Source organism: Herpailurus yagouaroundi, unplaced genomic scaffold (assembly GCF_014898765.1).
Source record: "Herpailurus yagouaroundi ecotype Mexico unplaced genomic scaffold, PumYag 166, whole genome shotgun sequence".
NCBI lineage: Eukaryota > Metazoa > Chordata > Mammalia > Carnivora > Felidae > Herpailurus > Herpailurus yagouaroundi.
In genome coordinates, this window is record NW_024412407.1 from 14456908 (window position 1) to 14484729 (window position 27822).

The 27822-nt window shown below is 34.3% G+C and overlaps 1 protein-coding gene across 2 annotated transcripts in view; it reads right to left on the reverse strand.

The window, feature by feature from the left end:
* The window catches only part of REDIC1 (regulator of DNA class I crossover intermediates 1), a 54445-nt gene that overhangs the window by 25473 nt on the left and 1150 nt on the right, over window positions 1-27822 (reverse strand). The window contains exons 2-8 of one of the 2 annotated variants that reach the window (XM_040488427.1): window positions 24084-24216; window positions 23641-23674; window positions 22336-22524; window positions 19632-19747; window positions 6136-6653; window positions 5783-5852; window positions 4672-4732 (exon numbers count right to left, since the gene is read on the reverse strand). In XM_040488427.1, the coding sequence (XP_040344361.1) occupies window positions 4672-4732; window positions 5783-5852; window positions 6136-6653; window positions 19632-19747; window positions 22336-22524; window positions 23641-23674; window positions 24084-24216 (1121 nt within the window). The remainder of the gene's footprint in view (window positions 1-4671; window positions 4733-5782; window positions 5853-6135; window positions 6654-19631; window positions 19748-22335; window positions 22525-23640; window positions 23675-24083; window positions 24217-27822) is intronic. The other variant, XM_040488428.1, reaches the window with a different exon arrangement.

Sequence of the window (27822 nt, forward strand, 5' to 3'; positions counted from 1 at the left end):
GATTTTTGTTTGCCTCTCTGTCTTAATTCTGCCTCAGTAGGAACTAATTGTTTTGATTTTACCCAGCCAGTGGGAAGGCACAGCCCTGCCTTTCTTCTGCGCCTACTCCTTCCTTCTTCCTTTCCTGTGCTGACTCCTGCCTTGGTCGCTCTTGTAGAATTTAAGATTTTAGCCAAAGTTTCACTACACCTTTAGCCCTGTCCATAAGTCACAAATTATAAGCCCCATGTCTAGTCTACCCAAAGACCTCCTCATAGTACTTGATTCCCTGCAGGCTCTACCCTAATGGGCTTATTTTCTTTTCCAACTTGCTCTAGCCACATTTAAGCTGTCATAGATATAGTCAAAAAGAGGTTTTTTTGTTTTTTTTAAGTATTTTAACCTGCTAATAATTCCTTCTTTGAGCGAATATATATTATTCTTTTTTTAATGTTTATTTATTTTGAGAGAGAAATAGAGAGAGGCAGAGAGAGAGACACACACAAAACCTGAAGCAGGTTCCAGGCTCTGAGCTGTCAGCACAGAGCCCAGCGCAGGGCTCGAACCCATGAACTGTGGGATCATGACCTGAGCCTAAGCCGGATACTCATCTGACTGAGACACCCAGGTGCCCCACAATTATTTCATTCTTATTTAATAATCTAAAATGAGTTTTTCAGGTCAGCAATTTTCTTCCAACTAGTGATTTAGAAACTCAGTCCCTCCCATCTTGTGGCTGCAAACATCCCTTAGGGCTTCACTACCACGTAGCTATCACATGTGGGGTAACATGGAGAAAGAATCCCCACCTTTTACAGTGCATGAAAATGATGCACATCACTGCTGATAACATTGTTTTGAGATCTCGCCACATGGCCAAATTTAGTTGAATGGAAGATTAGAAAATGTGCTCTTTGGGGCTTCTGGGTGGCTCAGTTGGCTAAGCATCTGACTTTGGCTCATGTCATGATCTCACAGTTTGTGGGTTCGAGCCCCATGTCAGGCTCTGTACTGACAGCTCAGAGCCTGAAGCCTGCTTCGGATTCTGTCTCCCCTCTCTCTCTGCCTCTCCCTTGTTCATGCTCTCTCTAAAAAATAAATAAACATTAAAAAAAATTAAAGAAAATGTGTTCCTTGACCGGGTAGCCCTTTCACAGTAACAGCTCTATTCTGTAAAAGAGGGCACATAAAATTTGATGGAGAGTTAACCTTTTCTGCAACCATCTCCCATGTTTTCATCTCCATGTTTCATAAATACAGGACTTCAGTTTTTCCCTTTTCACTTAACTAATCACCAAGCTCTATCAAAACTAGACCTTTTAGATCTTTGTGATAGCTCTTGTTTCCATCCTCACTGCCACTCCTCAACTTTTTAATACTCTGATGTTTGTAATATTCCTCTGCTAAAAAATTTTTTGGGGCTCTCTGTTTGATGGTAGGGAATTAAATTGTTATACGTCCTACAAAGTCTTTTATGACCTGGCCCTTTATAATGCCCAGCGTTATCTCCTGCCATTCCTCCACCTTATAATTTATGCTACAGTAGAAGCAATAACAGTAAGTAGAATGAAACAACTTACTTACAGTTTCTTTTTTTTAATTTTTCTTTTAACGTTTATTCATTTTTTGAGAGACAGATACACAGCGTGAGTGGGGGAGGGGCAGAGAAAGAGACACAGAATCCAAAGCAGGCTCCAGGTTCTGAACTGTCAGCACAGAGCCTGACACGGGGCTGGAACTCACAGACTGTGAGATCATGATCTGGGCCAAAGTCAGATGCTTAACTGACTGAGCCACCCAGGCACCCCCTTACTTACAGTTTCTACAACAACCTATATTCCCTCACCTCTTAGTTTCTATCTAAATTGTTGCTTCTTCATAGGATAAAGGCAGTTTGTCCATTTGGTAAACTTACACCCAAATCAAAAATGTTCTCCTCTATCACATCTTCCTCTGACTGACCATGAAACTTAGAACTGCCATCTTTATTTTTTATTATTGAAGCATAACTGACATAAAAGATTATATTAGTTGTAGGTGTATAACACACTGATTTGACAATCCTATATATTACTCAATTTCACCATAAGTGTAGTTACCAACTATCATCATACATTATTACAATATGATTGACTACATTCCCTATACTGTACTTTTCATTTCTGTGACTTATTTATTTTATAAGTGGAAGGTTTTACCTCTTAATCCTCTTCACCTATTTTGCCGATCCCTCATTAGCCTCCCCACTGGCAAACACCAGTTTGTTCCCTATATTTAAAAGTCCAGGTTTTTTGTTCATTTTTTTTTTTATTCCACATATAAGTGAAATAATATGGTATGTCTTTCTCTGATTTAGTTCACTTAGCATAATAATACTCTCTAGGTCCATTCATGTCACAGATGGCAAGATCTCCTTCTTTTTTGTGGCTGAGTAATATTCCAGTGTGTGTCCCTACACACACACACACACACACACACACACACACACACACACACACCTACCACAATTTCTTATTCATTCATCTACTGATGGACATTTGGGTTGTTTCCAAATCTTGGCTACAATAAACAATGGGGCGCATATATCTTTTCAAATTAGTGTTTTTGGTTTCTTTGGATAAATAACCCAGTAATAGAATTACCAGACTGTACAGAGTTTTTATTTTTAATTGTTTAAGTAACTTCCATACAGTTTTCCATAGCGGCTTCACCAATTTACATTCCTACCAACACTGCAAGAGGGGGTTTCCTTTTCTCCACATCCTCACCAACACTTGTTATTTCTTATCTTTTTGATACTGGCCATTCTGACTGGTGTGAAATCACATCTCATTGTGGTTCTATTTTGCATTTCCCTAATGATTAATGATATTGAGCATCTTTTCATGTGTTTGTTAGGTATCTGTTTGTCTACTCTGGAGAAATGTCTGTTTAGGTCCTCTGCCCATTTTTAAATCAGATTGTTTACTTTCCTGGTGTTAAGCTGCATGAGTTCTTTACATATTTTGGATAATAACCCCTTATTGGATATACCATTTACAACTATCTTCTCCCATTAAGAAGGTTGCATTTTTGTTTTGTCAGTAGTTTCTTTTGCTGTGCAAAAGCCTTTTATTTGGGTGTATTTTGGTTCATTTTTGCTTTTGTTTCCCTTGCCTAAGGAAACAAAACCAGAAATGTGTTGCTAAGGTCAAGAAGAACAAAGCTGAAGGTATCACAATCCCAGATTTCAAGATATACTACAAAGCTACAGGACTCAAAACAGTATGGTACTGGCACAAAAACAGACACATAGATCAATGGAATAAGATAGAGAGCCCAGAAATAAACCCACATCTATATGGTCAATTAATGTACAATAAAGGAGGAAAGAATAACAATGGGGGAAAGTCTTTTCAATAAACCAGATAGCTACATGCCAAAGAAGAAAACTGGGCCACTTTATGTATACCACACATAAAAGTAAATTCAAAATGGATTAAAGATCTAAATGTTAGAACTGAAACCATAAAACTCCTTTAAAAAACTTAGAAGAAGTGTCTTTTACTAAGTTTCTACAAACCTTTGTAATTGGAGCAATGTATCTAAATGTACTAGGTTCTTTTTTTCTGTTTCGGGCTAGTTACCATAGCTTCCCTAAGATAGGTTCCATGCCCTTTCCTCTCAGTACCTTTCAGTGTCTGGTGCATAAAAGAATGTGAGCTTCAGAAAACAAAAACATTTTTTCACCACTGTTGCAACAGTGTCTAGCATATAGGAGACCCTCAATAAATTCTACTATATGAATACATATTATGTATTCAGTGCATATTCATCAAACAGAAAAAGAGAAAACAACTAGTATATGTGAAAATATAGAGTCAGGTAAGAGTCTGAATCCTGGTTTGAGTGTGTTACCTTGAACAATTTCTTTAATCTCTCTGAATTTGAGTCTCTTTTGCATTGAAGACCTTACAGGATCAGGCTCTTGGAGATTAGAAGTAAAGTACATAAAGCTCCTAGCACAAAGCCTGGACTGTTGAAACAATCACACACCCTTATTACCAGCAGTGGTTATAACTTACATAACCAGTGCTTATAGATCTTTCAGTATTCTTTTTTTTTTTTTTTTAATTTTTTTTTCAACGTATTTATTTATTTTTGGGACAGAGAGAGACAGAGCATGAACGGGGGAGGGGCAGAGAGAGAGGGAGACACAGAATCGGAAACAGGCTCCAGGCTCCGAGCCATCAGCCCAGAGCCTGACGCGGGGCTCGAACTCACGGACCGCGAGATCGTGACCTGGCTGAAGTCGGACGCTTAACCGACTGCGCCACCCAGGCGCCCCGATCTTTCAGTATTCTTAAACATATAACTATGCTGACCATAGGATACTGAAACCTGATGTTTTTCATCTTGGAAAAAATTTTATAGGACTTATAAGAAGAATTTTTTAAGTATCTAGATTGGTTTATCTTTAAGCATGTTACACTTTTTAAAAAGGTGGTAATTTTACGTCTAAATCTAAGCTATAATTTCCCCAAAGTGAAAAAAAAATATAACAAAGAAAAAGTATTAACCTAAAAAGAAATTTTTTGATAAAATCTAACTTTAAATCAAACTTTAAACCAAAGTAAACTGCCAACCAGTATTATTATATTATGACATAATACAACTGACTTAATTGGAAAAATAATGTAAGATGTACTTTACCTCACCAAATCCCAAGTCCCATGATGGATTAGAATGCAATCCTTCCAAAGAGATATTACCCCTAAGGATCATAAATAAGATGCTTTTAAAGTGTGCTTTAATCCTACTGAAAACCCTTGTTCTAAATTATTGTTCCCAATGTTGGTTTCAGATCAGAATTACAAGGGAAGCTTTTCAAAAAACAGATTCATAAGCTCCAACCTAAAGAGCTTATTTATTATATGTGGATCAAACTTGGCATTTTTAATTCAAAAAAATCACCCCTTCAAGTTATGTGGACCTTTAGTCAGATTTGAGGACCATGTTCTAAATCACTTTCATAAAGTACATTCAAAAATTCAAGGCCTACAATGTTTTTTATTCACACGTTTCTGAAAATTTGAGTATCTGTCAACCAAGTAGCTACTTTGTTGATTTTATTAAGTTGTGAATCTACATTTTAATTAATTTGTTGTGTCAATCCCATAAAAATAACACTTATGTACTCTTTTTATAAACACATTTTAAATATTTCCATAACAAATACTTTCAGAATAAAAATATATTCTAGTTCATGATTTTCAATGACCAAAATCTGACTACATCATAATCACTACAAAAAAAGTTTGGGCTCTTCTGAAACTAGAACTTTTGTTTAATTACCTATAATAACAGTCCCATAAACTGTTGATATGCTTGCTTATGCTATTAAGATTTGAATTCTATCACTCTCTTGTTCTGATTTTATACTAACCAAGCAATCTTCCCATAAAGAACTGCCAAAAGTTGGAAAATATGCTCACCATGCAAGGAAGCATTGCTATACATGTGACTCTTCTATTTCTTACTATAAATTAATAAACTGACACTATGGTGGGTATGTAAGTTTCTTATATACGTAAGTCAGTTTTCCCAAATCTAATTAATACTATCATTCCAGATATTTTTGCACTGCAAATATGAGCACCATACTCTCAAGTGGGGTGGTATTACCAAGATTCTGGTAAGTGGTAAGCCTTCCTTGAGGCTGGACTACCCACTCTCAGACAGCTCATTTTGCATCAGGTCAAACCTTCAACATGCATTATACTAGATCCTGATTTGTATTCCCTGGATTTACCTAAAAACTTACATATAATTCACCGGATGTTTTTGGATTTCATTCTGTGGTGTCTTCTCTTGGCAATCACTTTCAAATTTTCCTTTAAAAATAAAAATATGCACTGAACCAAAACCTTAACATAGACCATCTCTGTTTTTTAATTTAAAGCTTATGACCCATACAGAGGGGAATTACTGATACAAAAAGTCATATAATACAATGCTATTTTTAATTTCATAAGGCTTCCTAAACACACACACACACACACACACACACACACACACACACACGAGGGCACGCGTGCGTGCACGCACACACACACACACCTAAAACTAAAAACAAAAAAAACACAATAAATTATGTTTTTCATGTATGACACTCACCTTTATTTTCAGAGCTGGCTATACAACAATCCTTCTTAAAAGTATTTCTTTCATTATTGTTGTACTCTTTCTGATATTTCTTGTTTGGCTGACACCTCTCTGGATAATGTGTTTCATTAAAAGTCGAACAACTAAAAGTCAACTCTGGATCTGTAAAAATACTTCTAATGCATTGACCAGCTGAATGATTTTTATCAGAACTTGTGTTTGCGCAATTATCTTCCATACTGTCATAACCACACTTGTCAAAGGTTTTCTTTATCCTCTGCTGATCTGTGTTTAATAAATTGATCACATTTTCACTAATAAAAGAGTTACAATTCTCTGATATAAGGCTGGCTGTTGGCTGGTTCATGTCTTCAAGAAAATTTGAAACCTCTCTTCTATTTTCTCTCCAAATAGGTTGTACTGATTGTTTTTCAGTAATAAAGTCTGTTTGTCTTTGATCATTCATGCTTCCACAATCTTCACCCATAACTCTAACAGGTCTTCCAGTAAGGAAATTCCTATTTCTTGGACTTTGGGATACATAAAAACATATTTAGAAAGAAAAAAAATAGGGCATTTTCATTTTGAAGCACTTAAATTCTTAGAGAACATATCAAGTAGCTACTAACAATTACCTAGACTATGTTTTAATTTTTTTTAATTAAAAAAACATTGCTTTGGGTGGAAATTTGTCTAATGTATTCTTCTAGTGCTTTAGTAAGTATAAAATTAATCTACACTTAGTTCAGTATTTCAACATGAAAAATTAGTATGGGTTCAATTTATTATTATATTAATAAAACAAAATATGCCCAACCTATATATAGTTTGTTTTCTGTAACAAGATCTAGTGAATAACTTAGACACTGTGTGTAGCTGCTGCTTCATTTAACCAGGGAAAGATATTTAAAGACTGTACAGAGAAAAGTTATCCTGTGTTAAAACATAAAATCAAATAATCATGGGAATATTAGAACAGGTTTTTTTCAACCTAACAATTCTAAAGTTCTCAAGGCAGAAAAACATATATACAAGTGCGTATGTAAGTAATCTAAGATATAAGATAAATTAGATGAAAAGGTAAGACTAGATAACTTTTAAGTTCCTTCTAATAAGGAAATCATAATTCTAACATGTCCAATTTGTATCAGATCAAAACTATCATAGAACACAATTAGAAATCAAGATATTCTGGATTTTGTTGCCATTGACTATCAACAAATTTACCTGGGATTGAGTTGTTCCAAAGATTGGAGGTAACAAAGAAATTTAGAAAAGATATATAGACCACCAAAACTCTGATTTCCATTTTTTAAGTTATTTATTAAATACTTAATGAGCATGTACGTCTACTGTGTTTCCAGACACTATGCCATGTGTTGTGGGCAGAGAGATAAAAGAGTTAAGTTTACTTTTAAGCAGAGAGAGATGTTTTACCCATGTATGTTCACAGATAACGATCCTACACTGTTTCTCAATATAGGTCTCATTGATGTTTTGGACAGAATGATGCTATTATGTTATACCAAAAGACATAACCTATACTATGCAGTAATATACATCTTAACACCAGAGAAATTTTATGACTCTAAAAAAAAAAAACCAAAAAAAAAAAAAAACCACGTAAAGGAAGGCTTATTTATGTGTATTAAACACATTTAATGTATTCCTACTATGTAGAGGGAGACAACACAGCTTATATTCTAGTTCAGGAAAATTATAAATACATAACCATTAGAGCACCAGGGTGAGTCAGTCAGCTAAGTGTCCGACTCTTGATTTTGGCTCTGGTCACCATCTCACAGTTCGTAAGATCAAGCCCCATGTTGGGCTCTGCACTGACAGCACAAAGCCAGCTTGGGATTCTCTCTCTCCCTCTCTCTCTGCCCCATCCCCTGCTCGTGCTCACTCTAAACAAACAAACAAATAAATAAATAAATAAAACTGGGGAAAAAAGGAAAATTCTTAAAATAATTAAATACTAACCATCAATAAGTACAAAGGGTAAAAGAAATAAATAAAAAAGATAATTACAACAGTTATATAGATGCTACAAGATCACATGATGGAATAACTTGTGTTAGAAGTCCTGTATCAGATAGTTTGGTCAGGAAAGTTCCTAGTAAGGAAGTGATAAATAAGAGAAAGAAACAGAATGGCCAGACATGTGAAGAAAGGAGTAAGCATCATCAAGTTAATAGAATAAGCATAGATTTAAGACTGGCAATACACTTAAGGAACAAAAAGAAAGGAATAAAGCTTGAATAGAATCAGAGAAAGAACACCTATGATATAAGGTTTTAAAAGAACCCAGAGTATACAAAACTTCACTTTTTTATTCAAGTATAATTAACATACAGTGTTATATTAGTTTCAGATGTAAATTATGATTCAATAATTCTATGCATACTCAGTGCTTATCACAGTAAATGTACTCTTAATCTTCACCTATTTCACTCATCCTCCCCACCCATCCCTCTCTGCTAACCACCAATTTGTTCTCTAAATTTAAGTGTCTGGTTTCTTGCCCCTTTTTTTATTTGTTTCTTAAATTCCATATGAGTGAAATCATATGGTTTTGTCCTTCTCTGATTGACCTATTTCACTCAGCATTATACTATCTAGTTCCATTCATGTTGCTGCAAATGGCAAGATTTCCTTCTTTTTTATGATGGGTAACATTCCATTATGGATATATACATACATCTTCTTTATCCAGTCATCTATGGATGGACACTTGGGTTGATTCCATAATTTACTATTGTAAATAATGCTGCAAGAAACATAGGGCCGCATATATCTTTTTGCATTAGTATTTTAATTTTCCTTGGGTTAAGTGCCCAGTGGTAGAATTACTGGATCATATGGATAGAGCTTTATTTGTTAAGAGAGCAATAAGAAACGCTGAAAGGTTCTACATACAAAAGTAAAACTGACTTGCATTTTGCCTTGAAAAATATGAGTTTGATTGCTAGCTGAATATAAATTTCAAAACTTCCAACTAGCCAGTATCAAGTAAGAGGAACTAGATTTCCCCTTTTAATTGACACAATTTAAAAAATTGGACAAAATATAGGACACAAAAGTTTTCAGATATCAACCATCAGGTAGAACAGGATAATGATCAGAGAGAGAGAGAGAGAGAGAGAGAACACAGCAAATGAGGTGAACCCTAGGATTGCTCCTAGCTTACTGCCTACAGAGTATAAAAGCCACAAAACAGGGGCGACTGGGTGGCTCAGTTGTTAAGCATCTGACTTTGGCTCAGGTCATGATCTCACAGTTTGTGAGTTCAAGTCCCACATTGGGTGAGCATGAGCCCCACTTGAGGTAAAACACAAGCTCCGGTGAGCCCCACTTCTCTCTCTCTCTCTCTCTCCCTCTGCGCCTCACTCACTTGCACCCTCTCTCTCTCAAGAAAAAAAAGCCACAAAATAAAAATAGACAACCCAGTCAGAGCTCACAGATTCCCTTTGTTGAAAAAAGAGAGCTAAACGTTCAGAAAGCATACAGAGAATAGAGTTCACAGGGCAAAGTATCATGAAGGAAAGTGCTTCAAAGAAAGAACTTTGGAGATCTACAGAGAGTTCTCAAATCTCCAGCTAAGTACTGATCAGCACATGCATAGGAAGTAATACCCAAGGCTGGCGTGTGGAAGGGGAATAAAACATCTAAAAGGAGAAGATGGAACAAGTCCAGGAAGTCACACATAGATGGAAAATGTATTTCCATCAGCCAAAGTGGAAAACCTCATAATTCAAAAGGAATCAGAGTACTCAGAAGTATACCTCAGCAGTGGGCAAAATTAACCATAGACTAAAGGCATATCTGGTCCCACTTAAAAAGTTAAAGCAAGCCTCGGGGCACCTAAGTGGCTCAGTGGGTTAAGTGCCTGACTCTTAATTTGGTCTCAGATCATGATCTCACAATTCTTGAGATTGAGACCTGTGTCGGACTCTGAACTGACAACACAGCCTGCTTGGGATTCTCTCTCCCTCTCTCTCTGCCCCTCCCCTACTTGCTCGTGTGCTCTTGCTCTCTCAAAATAAATAAACATTAAAAAAAATAGTTTTTAAGATAAGCCTCAATGAAATCATACTATTTTTTTTTAATTTTTTTTTTCAACATTTATTTATTTTTGGGACAGAGAGAGACAGAGCATGAACGGGGGAGGGGCAGAGAGAGAGGGAGACACAGAATCGGAAACAGGCTCCAGGCTCTGAGCCATCAGCCCAGAGCCTGACGCGGGGCTCGAACTCACGGACCGCGAGATCATGACCTGGCTGAAGTCGGACGCTCAACCGACTGCGCCACCCAGGCGCCCAGAAATCATACTATTTTCAAGTACCTGAACTGTATCAAGAACAAAGCTTACAATAATTTATACAGATACAAAAATTTCCAGACACCAGAAGGATGAAATTCATAATGTACATAATTCAAACAAAATTACCAGGAATAGAAAGAAACCAAAAGTTACAACCCATAATGAGAAGAAAAATCGATTAGAAATAGACCAAGAAATGACACAAGTGATAGAATTTGTAGACAAGGACATTAAAATAAGTTATTATGACTATATTCCCTATTTTCAAGAAGTAAGAGGAAAGACTAGGCATGTTGAAATAAATGCATGGAAGATATAAAGAAAAATTAAATCAAACTTCTAGAGATGAAAACTATACTGAACAGATTTGAGAAGATGAGACATCAAAGAATATACAATTAGTGAGTTTGAAGATAAAGCAATATAATCTATGTAAGGTGAAACAAAGAAAAAAATATTGAAGATATAAAAACAAAACATTAGCAAACTATGACACAACTTCAAGTGGGCTAACTTACATGGAATTTGTGTCCCAAAGACGAGAAAGAAATCAGAAAAAAATATTTTAAAAGTTAATAGCTAAACTGTTTTAAAATTTGATAAAAATGGTAAGTTCACAGATTTAAGAAGCTCAACACAGCCCAAACACAAGAAATGGTAAGAAAATGAACATCCTCAGCAATGGATAAATCCATAGTAGAAAGTCAATGGTAGAGAATACATGATGGAAAAATCTTAAAAACAGAAAAATTGTATACTGCATATACAGATATTAAAAATGACAGCAAATTTCTTGTTGCAAAAATGCAAGTCAAAATACATCTTTCAAAAAGAATACAAGAGAGACAAATACACAAAAGATTAAAGAATTAATCACTAGCAGACCCTTCTAGAAGAAATATTAAAGGAAGTCTTTAGAAGGAAAATGTCACCAGATGGAAATCTAGATCTACACAAAATAATGAAGACCATCAAAAACAGTAAATTTGTACTTAAATATAAAAAACACGTTTTCTCATTTTTTAGCTCTTTTTACAGATAAGCAATACTATATTACTGGATCTGTAACATGTATATAAGTAAAATATATGAATATAACTACACAAAGGCCAGAATGGAGAAATGGAAGCATACTATGTTATTATAGTATACTTGAAGTGGTAAAATTTTAAGATACTCTGTGATAAGTTAAAATATACACTATAAAGCAACCACTGAAAAACAAAACAAAACAGACATAACTAATAAGCCAAGAAAAAAAATAAATTAAGCCATTAAAAAAACCCACTCAAATTAAAAAAAGGTAGAAAAAGAGGAAAAATAAACAGATATGGGACAAATAAAAAATAATAAGAGAACCTATTGAAGCCCTACCATATCAATAATCACAAAAAATGTAAACCACATTCTTGACCATAACACAAGTCTCAACAAAGGTGAAAGGATTCAAATCATACAAAGGATGTTTCCTGTCCACAATGGAACTAATTTAGAAAGATAACAGGAATGCCTTAGGATGTCTAGGAATCAAACAACAAATTTCTAACTAACTCATAGATTGAAAAAGAAATCAAAAGAAAAATTAGGAAGATATATAACTGAATGAAAATTAAAACAAAACATATCAAAATTTGGAGAATACAGCAAAAGGGCCAGTTAGTGGACAATTTACAGCACTAAAACACCTTTACTGGATAAGAAAAATGATCTCTGATGAATGACCTCAGCTTTCACCCTAGGTAAACATCTCTAAATAAGAGTAATCTGGGCGGGGGCGGGGAGAGCAAAAAGATATATGCATTCCAATAATCACTGCAGTATTATTTAGAATAGCCAAGATATGGAAACAACCTAGTGTCCATCGATGATAGATGAATGGATAAATAAGATGGGGAATATATGTATATATATATATGTAATGAAATACTATTAGCTATAAAAAAGAATGAAATCTTGTCATTAGTAACAACATACATGGAACTTGAGGGTATTATGCTAAATCAAATAAGCCAGAGAAATAAAGAAAAATAACATAATTTTACTTATGTACCTAAAAAATTAAAAAAAACAAACAAACAAGCAAACAAAACAAAACTAATGGATACAAAGAACAGACTGCTGGTTGCCAGAGGGGAGGGAAGTTGGGGAGTGGGTGAAATGGGTCAAGTTGGTCAAGAGGTAAAAAGTCCAATTATAAAATAAGTAAGTCATGGGAATGTAATGGTGACCATAGCATGGTGACTATAGTCAGTAATATTGTATTGCATACTTGAAATTTGCTAAGAGTTAAATCTTAGAAATTCTCAACATAAGAATTTTGTAACTTTGTATCCTGACAGATGGTAACTATACTTATTGTGATTATTTTTTAATGTATACAAATATTTAATTACACTGTACCTTAAACTACTATAATGTTACAGGCCAATTATACTTCAATTTAAAACAGGAAAAAGAAGGGAAAGGCATAACTTATCTGTATTAGCAAGGAGAGAAAAGACATCACTACAAATGTTAAAAATTTTAAATACATAACAAGAGATTATTATTAATTTTCAGTCAATAAATTCTACAACATAGATAAAACATAGATATAATCCTTGTATGACAAACTACCAAATTTCACTCAAAGAAAAAATATTCAGACTAGCCTTGTATTTAGTAAAATATGGAAATCATAGTTTTTAAAAAAACCTTCCCACAAAAAAAGACTCCATACCAATTGGCTTCATTGATGAACTCTATCAGACATTTAAGGAAGAAATTCTATCAATTCTACATAAACCTTCAGAAAATTACACATTAGGGAATACATCCCAAGTCACCCTATGACATCAACATTAGGCTGATTTCAAAACCAGACAAAGTTATCACAAGGAAAGAAATATAGAAAAGAAGAACCCTCATAAAGATTAATGCAAAAATTCCTAATAAAATTTTAGCAAATCAAAAACAAAAATGCGTAATAAGGATAGCATGCTATAACTAACTGGAGTTTATCTCCTGAATACAAAGCTTATTTAACATTCAAAGATTAATCAATATGGGACAGACTCTTGGAATAAAAGAAAAGTCTGGCAAATCCTGTCGCCCAAAAGCAATGACAGAAACAGATAACACTTGCAGAAACAATCATTGCAGAATCTGGAGAGTAACCAAGGCATACAATAAACTGAGAAGCAGTACTTCAAGAAAAAATACTAAACCTTAACACTGAACACTTACCACTGTGGAGCCCTGCGAAGTTACCTCCCTCCCACCCCCAGCTCCATGGCTGATAGCTCTACCAATGCTTAGTAGTCTAGGAATGAGGACAGAGGAGCCCCATGCCCAGGGAATTTACCAAAAATAATCATTACCTTGGTGGCAAGCCCTCAGGAAAGCCCATCACCACAGCTAACTGGGGTTGCTATATTTGGAGCAAGCAAAAAACCATCCAGAAATTTCATAGGGAGATTGAGAAAACTCCCAAATACCCCAGCAGTCTGAAAGGCTGCATACATGTGTAAAGCTGTATACACACTCAAGAGAGGGCATCAGGTATCTACTCATCCCTGACTGAATGTGAGTTCTTGCACACAGAAAAAAAGCCTTATTAGCTCAATATGTTTAAACACAACCTCCAAGCAATCATTGGTTGACCTGTAAGCATTGGTTAGAGAGAAATTTACAGTTTTAAATACTTATATTAAATCAGAAGAAAATAACAAATCAGTAAGTTAAAGTTACACTTTAAGAATCTACAAAATACACACACACACACACACACACACACACACACACACACACACACACACAAAGGACAAACTAAACCCAAAGCAAGCAGAAAAAGGAAATTATGAGCATTAAGACAGAAATCAGTGGAGTGGAAAACAGAAAAATAACAAAGAAAGCAAATGAAATGCAAAACTTAGTTCTTTAAAAATATCAATAAAATCTTTAGCTATATTGACCAAGAAAGATAAGAAATACACAGATCTAGAATTAAAGAAGGGACATCACTACCAACTTTACAGAAATTAAAAGGTTTTCAAGGAAATACTATAAACAACTTTATCACACAGCTAACAAATTACACAACTTAGATGAAATGGATAAATTCTTAGAAAAACACACATTACCACAATTGACTCAAGAAGAAATTAGAAAACCTAAAGACATTAAAATATATATATAGTAGTTAAAAGTCATCCCATTAAGTAAAGCAGGTGCAAAAACATTTAAGGAAAAAATATAAATCCTCCACAAATCCCTTCAATAGAGGACACATTTTCCAACTCACTCTACTGTAAAGTCACTATCAACTTTAGTACCAAAGCCAAAGACATCACAAGAAAAAAATCAGACCAATTTCTTCATGAACAGAGATGTAAAAATTATCAACAAAATAATAGCAAACCAAATCCCACAAGATATGAAGAGGATTATATACCAAGATCAAGCAGCTTTTATCCCAGGAACCTAAGGTGGTTTAACATTTGAAAATAAAGTAATATACAATATATTAATGGAATAAAAGAAAAAAAACTACAAGATAATCTCAAGAGACACAGAAAGAACATTTGGCAAAATCCATACTAAAAACTTTCAAAGAACTAGGGATAGAAGGGAATTCCCTAACCCTGATAAAGGGCACCTACTAAAAATCTACAACTAACATCATGATAGTGTAAGGCTAAATCCTTTTCTCTAAGACTGGGAATAATACAAGCATGCCCACTCTTACCTTGCTTGTTTGCTATTCAACACTATACTAGAGATTCTAGTCACTGCAGTCAGCAAGAAAAAGAAGTAAAAGGCATCCAGATTGAAAAACCATTAAAAATATCTCTATTTATGGACAACATAATCCAGTAATAGTGAAAAACCTAAAGAATCTACAAAACCACTAGTAGAACTAATAATGAGTTCAACAAGGTCAGAGGAGACAAGATCAATCTTAAAAAATTAATTGTATTCCTATATACCAGCAAAGAACAATTCAAAAATGAAACTAAGAAAATAATACCACTCACAAAAGCATAAAAAGAATAAAATGCTTAGGAATAAATTTAGCCAAGGAAGCACAAGGCTTTATTGAACACAATACATTACACTAAGAGAAATTAAAGATTAAATACAATGGAATATTGTTCAGCCATAATAAAATAAGGAAATCCTGACATTTGTGACAATATGGATGAATATGAATGACATTATGCTAAGTGAAATAAGCCAGACACAGAAAGATAAATACCATGTGACCTCACTTATATGTGGAATCTAAAAAGTCACGTTCCAAGAAGAAAAGAGCAGAACTGCCAGCTGGGGAAGGGGGCGGGGGTGGAAATGGGGAGATACTAGTCAAAGGGTACAAACTTACAGTTAAAACACAAGTAAGTTATATTTGTCACTAATGTACAACATAGGGACTAGAATAATACATTACATATTTGGAATCTGTTAATAGAGCATCTCTTACATAGACTTCACACACACACACACACACACACACACACACACACACACAGGTAACTACATAAGGTGATGAATATGCTAGTTACCTTGACTGTGGTAATCATTTCACAACATATATGTATATCAAATCATCATGTTGAACACCTTAAACATACGATTTATTTGAATTTATTTTTGTCAGTTATATCTCAATAAAACTGTGGGGGCTGGGGAGAGAGAACATTTCAAGCATACTGGAAGGTTTTCTCATGCTCCTCCAAGTTTATAACTCCCAACAGTAACCACCATTCTGTTTGCTGTCACCATACATTAATCAAGGCTATCTTTGGACTTCATATACATGGAATTATACAATGGTCCTCTTTGGTATGGAGTTTCATCCATGTTTTTACTTGCTACTCCATGTTATCAGTTCATTCTTTTCCATTTATGTTAATTAGTCCATTATATGATTATATAATACTCTATTCTTTGTATTGAAGTAGAGTTGACACACAATGTTTCACTAGTTGCACGTGTACATATAATATTTTTTTAATGTTTATTTTTGAGAGAGAGACAGAGACAGAGAGACAGAGAGAGAGAGAGAGACACAGAGCATAAGCAGGGGAGGAGCAGAGAGGGAGACACAGAATCCGAAGCAGGCTCCAGGCTCCAAACTGTCAGCACATAGCCCAATGTGGGACTTGAACCCATGAACCGCAAGATCATGACCCAAGCTGAAATTGGATGCTTAACCAACTGAGCCACCCAGGCACCCCTTTAATATTCTATTCTTAATGGACATCTGGAACAGTTCAGATTTAGGATTACTATGAAGAAAGCTTCATTCATATTACTATCAGTGAAAGCTGCATTCAAAAAAAAAAAAAAAGAAACTAATAGGAAAAACAATTCATGCTTGTGGATTGGAAGAATCACTAATTTTAAAATCACAATTTTCCCCAAGTTGATCCCCAAATTCCAAGTGGGCTTGCTTTCTCTCTCTCACTCTTTCTTTTTCTTTTTTCTTTTTTAAATAGAAACTGACAGGCTGATCCTATAACTTAGATGGAAATGCAAAGACCTAGGAGCCAAAACATTTTGGAAAAAGAAGAACAAATTAAAGGACTAATGTAGTTCCCAATTTCAAAACTTACAATACAGCTATAGTAATCAAGACAGCGTGACACTAATATAAAAGCAGACATGATTGATCAATGGAATGGAATTGAGATTCCAAGGGAAAAATAAATTACGTTTTTCGGTAAACTGACTTTCAACAAAGGTGCCAAAACAATTCAGCGGGGAAAAGATTTTCTTTCCTTTCCACAAATGCAAATGATGAATTTTGAAACTCACTTCACACCATATATAAAAATTAACTCAAAATGGATCACAGATTTAAATGTGAGATCTAAAACTACAGGACAGGAGAAAACCATCATGACCCTGGTTTAGGCAAAGATTTGTTAGCTATGGCACCATATGCAAGATTCATAAATGAAAAAATTAATAAACTGGATTTCAATCAAAATCAAAACCTTTTTTTTTTTTTACTTCAAAAAGAAAACTACAGAAATAAAAAGGGTAAGCATTTCACCAAAGATATGCAAATAGCTAATAAGCACATGAAAAGCTGTGAACATCATTAGTTGTTAGGGAAATGTAAAATTAAAACCACAATGAGATACACGTATCCAGCCTTTTCAAAAGCTTACATTATGCCACTTCGCTTTTATGAAAGGATCTACGTTAGTACCTATTTTTACTAACCCAAGGAAATCTGAAAAGGATTTTTGCTTTTACAAAAAAAAAGGTGAGAAGTGAAAACAGCTGTCAGTGTTTGTTCTGCAGCAAGCTGTCAGAGACGCAGCATGCACACCGTACCCTGAGCAGCAAGAGTGGCACTGCCAGGCTCCTTCCCCAGAACTGCACTCAGCATCTCAGCATCAAGCTACTGCAGCTTTGAACTGTGTCTGCGCGCATCTGTGCCTTACCCCAATTTATTTTGTGCATCATTAGCAAGATGTGTCCTAAGGTATTAGAAAAACCTAAGGGAGATTATTTTTGGGGGTCTGGGAAAGCTCCAAAAATTTTCCATATAAGTTAATTGTAATTGCCTCTTTGCTTTACAACACCATTTCAGTTTATGAAAGGTTTCATAGGAATGCTCTGCTTTCAGATAGAGGGAGAAAGCTGTACTACTACTGACTAAATCTTAGAAGACTGACTGTACCAACTGTGTCAAGGAAGTGTTGCAACTGGAACTTTCATACATTGCTGACAGGAATGTAAAATGATTCAAATCACTCTGGAAAATAGTCTGTTGGTTCCTTAAAAAAAGTTACATATACACCTATCATATGACCCAGCCATTCCACTTGCAGATATTTACCCAAGAGAAATGAAAGCGTATGTCCAAAGACTTTTATATGAACTTTCATAGCAGCTTTGTTTGGAATAGCCAAAATTGGAGGGGAAAAAACCCAAATGTCCATCAACAGATGAATAAATTGTGCTGTGTTCATACAATGGAATACTACTCTGCAATAAAAAGGAATGAATATCAATGCACACAACAAACAACATAGAAGAATCTCAATAATTATGCTGAGTGAAAGAAACTAGACCAAAAAGACAACATACTATATGATGCCACTTACATAAAATTTTAGAAAATACAGACTAATAGAAAGCAGATCAGCAGTTGCCTTAGGCTGAGAGTAAGGGATGCGAAGTGGCCAGAGGAAGATTACAAAGATGCCCAAAGAAACTACCAATGATGATGAATATGTTCATTATATTTGACACAGGTCAAAATTTAGCAAAGTGGACATTTTAGATAAATTCAGTTTGTTGCACATTGATGATACATCAATAGAGCTGTAAAAAAAAATAATAATAAATGGATCTCAGGACAGAGAAAACAAAAAGAACTGTTATGTGGTTATTACAATTATCCAGGCTATAGTCAGTAGTGGCTTAGACTGGGATGGAACCTATTGAGGTAGAAATGTGAGTAGGTAACTTTAAAGTTTATTAAAGTACAGAATTGGCAATACTTTGTTGATGTAACAGATATTGGCAGTTGAAGGAAAGGAAGCAATCAAGGACAACTTTAATTTTGGTGTAAGCAGGTGAGTGAACAGTAGTGTCATTTACTAAAATGAGGAATACTGGGATAGGATTACAGAGTCAAGGTTTCTCACCACGATTACCAAGAGTGATTCAAACTGGTTTTACAAGTTTAATGGATTTTAAAACAATGAGCCAGGATTTATATACAAATAGCTAGAAAATAAAAGTGGGGCACTGATCAACTACCACAAATATGAAAAATAAAAATGTTTATGATACAGAAAAAGAACTAGCAATTTATGGAGGTTATAAAACAAATGCAAACACGTTGGCTCAAAAGAGCTTTTTTAAATAATTGAAAGGTAGACTGTGCACATTAGAGAATAATTACTTAAAACTATTTTAATTAAATGCTCATTTAACTTCCAGTGTTTTTTCTAGAAGTATTACTTAGGTTTGTCTACATTTCTAAAAAAATGTGTCTATTAAAATCAAATTAATATTCAAAGAATGCTGCAGCCTCTTTATTTCCTTCAAAAATTGCTTTCCTGGACGCCTGGCTGGCTCAGTTGGTAGAGAATGTGACTCTTGATCTCAGGGTTGTTAAGTCTGAGCCCCATGTTTTGTGCAGAGATTACTTAAAAAATTAAAAATCTTCGCTTACCTGTTAAATCTTTCGAATAATGACCCAAATTGTGCTGTTTTATATGATGGACTGAGAGCATCTTGATTTTCACTTAATTTGGAAACGAAACTATTAGAATAATTAACTTTAATGAGCTGAAAAAAGAAAGAAGAATCTGCCAAAATGGTAAATGTACATATACACAATTTAAATTTTTTACCATAAAATACCATTCAAGTGGATTTCTATATGCAAAAAAAAAAAAAGTATTTTCTGGTTTAAAACAAAGTAATTGTGTCCTTATTGAAAACAAAATAATGTGCTAGCAATAAAAGCAATACCGGTATTTACATGATTGTTAAAATAACAGAACTGATACTATGAAGAGTACCATTTTCTCAGAGGTTAACAAATATATATATTTTTTACCACCTTACACACCTGTCAGAATGACTAACATTAACAACTCAGGCAACAACAGATGTTGGCGAGGATGCGGAGAAAGAGGATCTCTTTTTGCATTTTTGGTGGGAATGGAAGCTGGTGCAGCCACTCTGGAAACAGTATGGAGGTTCCTCAAAAAATTAAAAATAGAACTACCCTATGATCCAGCAATTGCACTCCCAGGTATTTATCCAAGGGATACAGGTGTGCTGTTTCAAAGGGACACATGCACCCCCATGTTTATAGCAGCACTATCAATAATAGCCAAAGTGTGGAAAGAGCCCAAATGTCCATAGATAGATGAATGGTTATATACAATTGAGCAAACTATCTCTGACAGAAAATAATTTGTCTAAAAAAAAGAAAAAAAAACTAGCTGTACTTATCTGTTTTTTCCATTTACTGAGTAATTTTAGAATGCTACTTTAATCTTTCTGAATATCAGTATCATTGAGTCCAAAATGGGGAACATATGGAAAAACTTGTGGAAACCAGATGAGGTAATCCATGTGTTAATATGGATGGTACCATATAATGTATGACATTACAGGGGCCCAACACTAATCTATCCAGTAATAATAATTTATATTTGTAACATATTTTATTTATTAGCCATGAAACATAGAAATGAGAAGTCCAAAGACAACCAATGACAAAGTCAGTAAAAAACAAAACAAAATGAAACAAGGGAAAACAAAAGAGATATTCAGAAAAAGAGGGGGAGTCAAAAGTCAGGGAGAGCTAGAAGTAATGTCTGGAAATACATCTCACATCTCAGTTTCAAAGAAACAGTGACAGAAATGCAGGGACAAAGTCATCTCATGAAGTGAAAAACACAAAAACAGACCAAAAGAGAAGAGAATACTGTATGTTGGCTCTATACTACTTTTTCAAAGACCAGCAAGCCAAAGCCTACTTTTTCTTCTAGCCTGTTTTTTCAACTCATTTTTTTTGTTTTACAGTTTCATTTTAATTCTTCTCACTTTTTTTGAAACCACTCCAAATAAGCAATTAAAGACTTCTCTAATACTTCACAATGTGACACTACATCCTGGACAGGAACATTAGCCTCTCTCTCTTTAATTTTCTCTTCTGGGTATTAAGTATATTATTATTTACCCCTCTGGAGATAATCACTAACCTGCAGCCTAAAAGCAAAGATTATTTAAGTAAAGATTACAGAGAGTTTTATTCTCTATCCCATAATCTATCTAGGATGCACATTTTAGTCTTATAAAATGCAAACTAATAACTAAATGGTTTTTATTGTATCATTCCAAAGTTAATGGATCCTTATATTAGTAAGGATAACATATCACTGGAATATAATACTTCATTTTTCTCTTCTCTGGAAAACAGAAAACATATTTTAATAAATATCTTAATAAAACTGAATCATATCATTATATATTATATATAACATACCATATATAACTATAATTTATAAAATTGCAATTACAAATTTATAAATTATAAATTCATTTATAAGTGACAAATACAGAAATATGGCATAAAACCAGTGCATGCTAAAAAAATGGGAAAAAGTCAAAACTAAATATCGCCATTAACAAGACATCATGTTTATATAACCATTTTCCCCCACTACCACTATACATTAGTATAATACATAATTTTATTTTTTTTTAAACTCTATATAATCTAATAAAGTGACTACTTGTATGGCCTATGGCAGATATACTTCAGAATTTTAAACTCTGGATGTTTTTAGATTTTTAATTTTAGAGAATTCAATGACTGAACATTTTAGCACTACACATCTCTATCTATACAAAAAGATTTGTATAGTTTGAATTCAAGTGCACATAACCAGTTGTCACCTGTCAAATCATAAAAAAGAATCAAGCCATCCCAACTCCTACTTTAATGGATTACCATGACATCACTGAGATTATGTACTGCTCTTCATAGGGTCCTTTCCATATCATGCAAATTGGGCCACCATGACATCACCAACTAGTCATTTACTGTGATTACCATCATCAGCTCTTATATACCCATACTGAACTATTTTCAATTTCACTGTCAATTATTTTATAAAAGGATGATGATTTCAACTATTTTTAAGGAACATTCCAGTTTTTGAATTCATAATCTTTTACAGTGCAGACAATTAAATTTTGACCAAAGAGGAATTATTATACCTACCTGACATCCTAAAACGGCTCTATCTATAGCAATTCACAACCATTATTTTTTAAATCCATCAGAACAGAAAAAAAAAGAGCATTTCATAAAAATACAATAATATAAAATGTTAAGTCTAGTGATTCAAATGTACCTGCTCATCCTGCTTTTTTTCATATGCAACTTTCTGAGGACTAGGTGCTGTTCTGGGAATGAAATTTTGTTTTGTAATATTTCTGTTAGAAGATAACTCTGCTGCGAAGGATGGTGGAGTAAAACTGCAATTTTCTATTCTGTTGAACTGAGGTTCAAACATTCTTTCTGAGTCCATTACTTGTGACAACTATAGGAAAAGAAGATACAACCATTCGATTTGCCAAAATATATAAACTAGAAAAGAAGACAGTCAAATAGAAGTAGAAAAGGTCATGGACTGCAGAAGAAGTTCCAAGGAAAAGTAAGTCATCAGTAATTAACAAGACTTCTTAAGACAAGAGAGGCTAAGACATGATAGGTTATCAACTAAAATTGTACTTAAGAGTCCTTTCCGTCTGCCTTTCTTACTACTGATCCACCCTCAAGTTTCATGCCATCTCCAAATGACAGAAAATTTGAGTTTCACTGACCCACAATTCAGGTAAAAAGATTTCCAAAAGATTTTGGTATCACTGCCATTCTCTGATGTAGTTTAATTTTGGCAATTCAAAGCAAAGAAAGATAATAATGTAGCATTAAACTTTAAAATTTCAAGCTTTAATCACAATCTATAGATTTTCTAATTGATTAAAATTTTATTTACTAAAAAAATCATTTGCAATACATTGAAAAAAATAATCTTGAGATCAGTGGAAATATTGAAAATAATTTGATATAAAATAATCCAGTCACTATGCTAGAAGAGAGGAATTTCTCAGCTTATCATATTAACCCAAATCAGGAATCCCCAAATGAATTATCCTTTGTAGCTCATTAGTAACAAGGAGAATCAATTGTTATATACACAGGGGCCTAATCTACATTACTAGAACTCCAAAGGGTTCCTCATAAACAATCAGTTAAAATATTCTTAAGGTATAATTTTCTTATATTGAAAACTTTAGGGGCGCCTGGGTGGCTCCGTTGGTTAAGCGTCTGACTTCGGCTCAGGTCATGATCTCACGGTTCGTGAGTTCAAGCCCCACATCAGGTTCTGTGCGGACAGCTCAGAGCCTGGAGCCTGCTTCGGATTCTGTGTCTCCCTCTCTCTCTCTGCTCCTCCCCCGCTTATGCTCTGTCTCTCTCTCTCCTTCAAAAATAAAAAATAAAAATAAAATTAAAAAAAAAAAACTTTAAAAATAATTTAAAAGACTGTAAACAAAATTTTAAAGGACAATTTTCTCTGATATTTGAAAAATTTATATCATTTGGTGGTATGTTATAATTGTTAAAGTAACTTAAAAATTTTTGTTTTAAATCTCACCTGAACTGGGGCAAGTTCTTTCTTGTTGCCTAGTCTTTGATAGTACATACAAATGAAAAGAAAATGTTAAGGTTAAAAAAAATAGCTGGCAATAAACTTATCTTTTTCTATATATTTAAAATGCATACAGTTGTATACAAATACACAAAAACATATAGAACTCTAAATCATTCTCTAATTTTATAAAAATTATATTATTACTCAAGAGACATTTTTAGGATAAGGAAAGTCAAACTACACATATAAAATACATAGTATAAACATTAGCTCATTTGATAAAGGTCTTAATAGTTTAATAATACTGTTAACAGCCAAACCAAAAAAAACAAAAAACAAAAAACAGCTAGAAGAATAAGTCCTTCGTACATTTTCCAATGAATAAAACAGTACTGATAATGACCTGTTTAAATGCCTACATAATATACAACCTAGATAAAACCTACTTGTTTTCTACATCATCAATGCAGAGCTTAGATGGTATATAGTGAGGTGACATTGGAAGTTCTAAATCATGCTTTCTTAAGGGCATTTTTATATCTCTATGCATATTCACATGGGTTGGTTTTCTCACAGTTTCTACAATGAAAAAAATTATAATCATAAGAAATAAGAATAAAATCTTTTAAAAACAATGTTTGATATACAATGTTCATTAAATAAATGTACATCTTAGAAATCTACTAAAACTACCTATATTCTATATGTACTAGAAGTCATTACAGCACTAAAAACTGTCATAAATAATTCAAATCATCTCTTTTTCATCATCTTACATAGTCCTCATAAAAAGGGCCATAATTCAGTTCTATTGTTTTCTTCTCCCAAAACTTCCTTGACCCCCAAACTATATCAGATGCTATGTAATACATGTCCATACCACTACATATGTTCTCTATTATAGCACTTACAGCAGTTTATTGTACTTCATTAACTCTATCTCTCTTAATAGATTTTTTTAAGTAGGCTCCACTGCAGGGCTCGACCTCCCAACTGTGAGATCATGACCTGAGCCAAAAATCAAGAGTCAGTCACTCATGGGGCACTTGGGTGGCCTAGTCGGTTAAGCATACTCAACTTATTGAGCATTCAGGTGCCCCTAGATTTTTAAACTTGATGGAAACATAAGCCTTTTCTCTCCTTATACAAGATATCACAATTTGGTCTGCTCAGTACTTTTAACTACTCTCCTTTTCTGAAAAATGCTTTTTACATACACATCAGCTATATGGTTTTCATAGAGAACTTCCTATCTTCATATAAAACCCTGTCTCTAGAAAAATAATTGATTTAGGGTCAGCCATCTGACCCAAGATGAATCAATAATAGGATCACATCCTTGTGGTTATAAATAATTGTTCCAGTGCGAGGACCTGGCACCAAAAGGGCAAGGAAGTATCCTTTCAGTAAAATTTTAAAACTCAGAACCAAGAAACAACTCTCAGTGTTTCCCTTGTGGCAAAACAGGAGAGATGAACAATATTACTTTTTTAAGGTCAAGTTTTAAGCCTAAATGAAAAACACAACCTGAGAGAATTAACTTAATATCTAAAATGAGAAAAAAATCTTGATGATATTCAAGTCCCTGATTCTAGCAGTGGCCCAGCGGCACCAATGCCCTTTCTTTTAGTAAACAGTCTTAATCTATTCAGGCTGCACTAACACAATGCCATAGATTAGATGGTTATAAACAACAGAAATTAATTTCTCAGTCTGGAAAACTGGCTGGAAAACAAAAAAACTGGCTGGAAAACTGGAAAACACAATCAAAGTTTTCTCAGATTCAGGGTCTGGTGAGAGCCTCAGTCCTGATTCAGCGAAAGCTGTCTCTTCACTGTGTCCTCACACAGTGAAAGAAGCAAGAACTCCTCTCTGGGGTCTCCTTTTAAAAGCACTAATTTCATTCATGAGGGCTCCAACATCATGACCTAATCACTTTCTAAAGGTCCCCCTCCTAATACCATCACTAATAAACTTTTGCTTTTGTAGGGAAGGAAAAATATGTTTTTCCTCTACTCTTCTAAATTCTCAGCTAGGGACTCTATAACAGAAGATAAATTAATAAATAAACTTCATACAAATGAAGAGTTTTATTAAATAAATCTATTGAATAAATTTTAAGTGGAAAACTTTATAAGGAAATAGAGACCCAAATAAGTGGTTAAACCTGAGCACGTTTATACTAGGTTTGATGAAGAGTGGAAAGTAGTAGGAAAATGTGATTGAACAAAAAAGGGTATGAACTAAGTGAAGCATAATAAATGTTCCTCAAAAACAGAAAGGCTTGTTTGTTCAGATTGTTCTCGGTGTCCCTCTGTCTTGGAGATAAAGATGTTCCTTTCCTCAAGGTATAGGGAGGACAGTTCTCAAATGAGAATCCTTCCTGTTTCTCTGCTGCTTCTCAAATTCCTTCTGCTTAGAATAGTCAGTATGCCAAGGTGCCTTATTTTTGGGCAGTGTGCCCTGACCCCATCACTTTCTATTCTATTCCTAGCATCCAATATACTACTTAGGGTAAGTACTCAATAAACATGTTGAATATATAAATGAAAAGAAAGTGAAGGAGAAAGGAAATATATGAAGGTAAATAAATCACTGGACAGCCTCATGAAAAAGAAACTGGTCCCCTATCTTACACCATACACAAATTCACCTCAAGATGGATTAAAAAGTTCAACATATGACCTACAACCATAAACCTCCTAGAAGAAAACATAAGAGGTAAGTTCCTTGACATCAGTCTTGGCGATGATTTTTTTTTTGGATTTGACACCAAAAGCAAACAAACATGTGAAACTGTATCAAACTAAAAAGCATGGAGCTAATCAGGGCACCTGGATAGCTCAGTCAGTTTAGCTTCCAACTTTGGATCAGGTCACAATCTCGTGGTTCGTGGGTTCAGGTTCAGCATTGGGCTCTGTGCTGACAGCTTAGAGCCTGGAACCTGCTTCAGAGTCTGTGTCTTCCTCTCCCTCTCTCTCCCTCTCTCTGCCCCTCCCCTGCTCATGCTCTGTCTCTCTCTCAAAAATAAACATTTAAAAAAATTAAAAAGCATGGAGCTAAAATGTACTATGTTAAGTGAAATAAGTCAGAGAAAGACAAATACCATATGATTTGACTCATGCGGAATTTAAGAAATAAAACAGATCAACATATGAGAAGGGAGGGAGGAAGAAGAGAGAAGGAAACAAACGACAAGAGACTTAACAATAGAGAACTGAGGGTAGATGGAGGGATGTGGGTGAATAATGGGTATTAAGGAGGGCACTTGTGATGAGCACTGGGTGTTATATGATGAACTCTACTCCTGGAACCAATATTGCACTGTATGTTAACTAAAATTTAAATAAAAACAAACAGACAACAAAAAACGAAAAATCTTCTGCACAGCAAAAAAAATCTTTCCCAAAATGAAAAGACAAACTATGGAATGGGAGAATATATTTGCAAATCATTTATCTGATAAGGTTCAATATGCAAAATATATAATGAACTCATACAACTCTTAGCCCAAAATCAACAAGCTAATTTTGTAAATGGGCAGTGAAACTGAATAGACATTTTTCCAAAGAAGACATACAAATGGTCCACAGGTACATGAAAAGATGCTCAACATCACTCATCTTCAGGGAGATGCATATCAAAACCACAATGAGATATCAACCCATACCTGTTAGAATGGCTATCATCAAAAAGGCAAGAGATAAACAAGTGCCAGCAAGGATGTAGAAAAAGAGAACTCTTGCATGCTGTTGGTAGGAATGTAAATGGATGGAGCTACTACAGTGAACATAATGTATGTTCCTCAAAAAATTAAAAGTAGAACTACCATATGACCCAGGAATCCCACTTCTGAGTATATATTGAAAGGAAATGAAAAGAGCATCATATGGAGATACCTGCACTCCCATGTTCACAGAAACATTATTCACAATAGCCATGATATGGAAATAGGTTGAGTGTGTGTCAATGGATGAATGGGTAAAGAAGATGTGGTATACACATATGACAAAATACTCTTCAGCCATGAAAATGAAGGAAATCCTGCCATTTGTGACAACTTGGATGGACCGTAAAGGCATGTTAACTGAAATAAGCTAGAGAAAGACAAATAATGCATGGTATCACTTACATATGGAATCTAAAAAAAAAAAAAAAAAAAAAAAAAAAAAAAAAAAAAAAAAA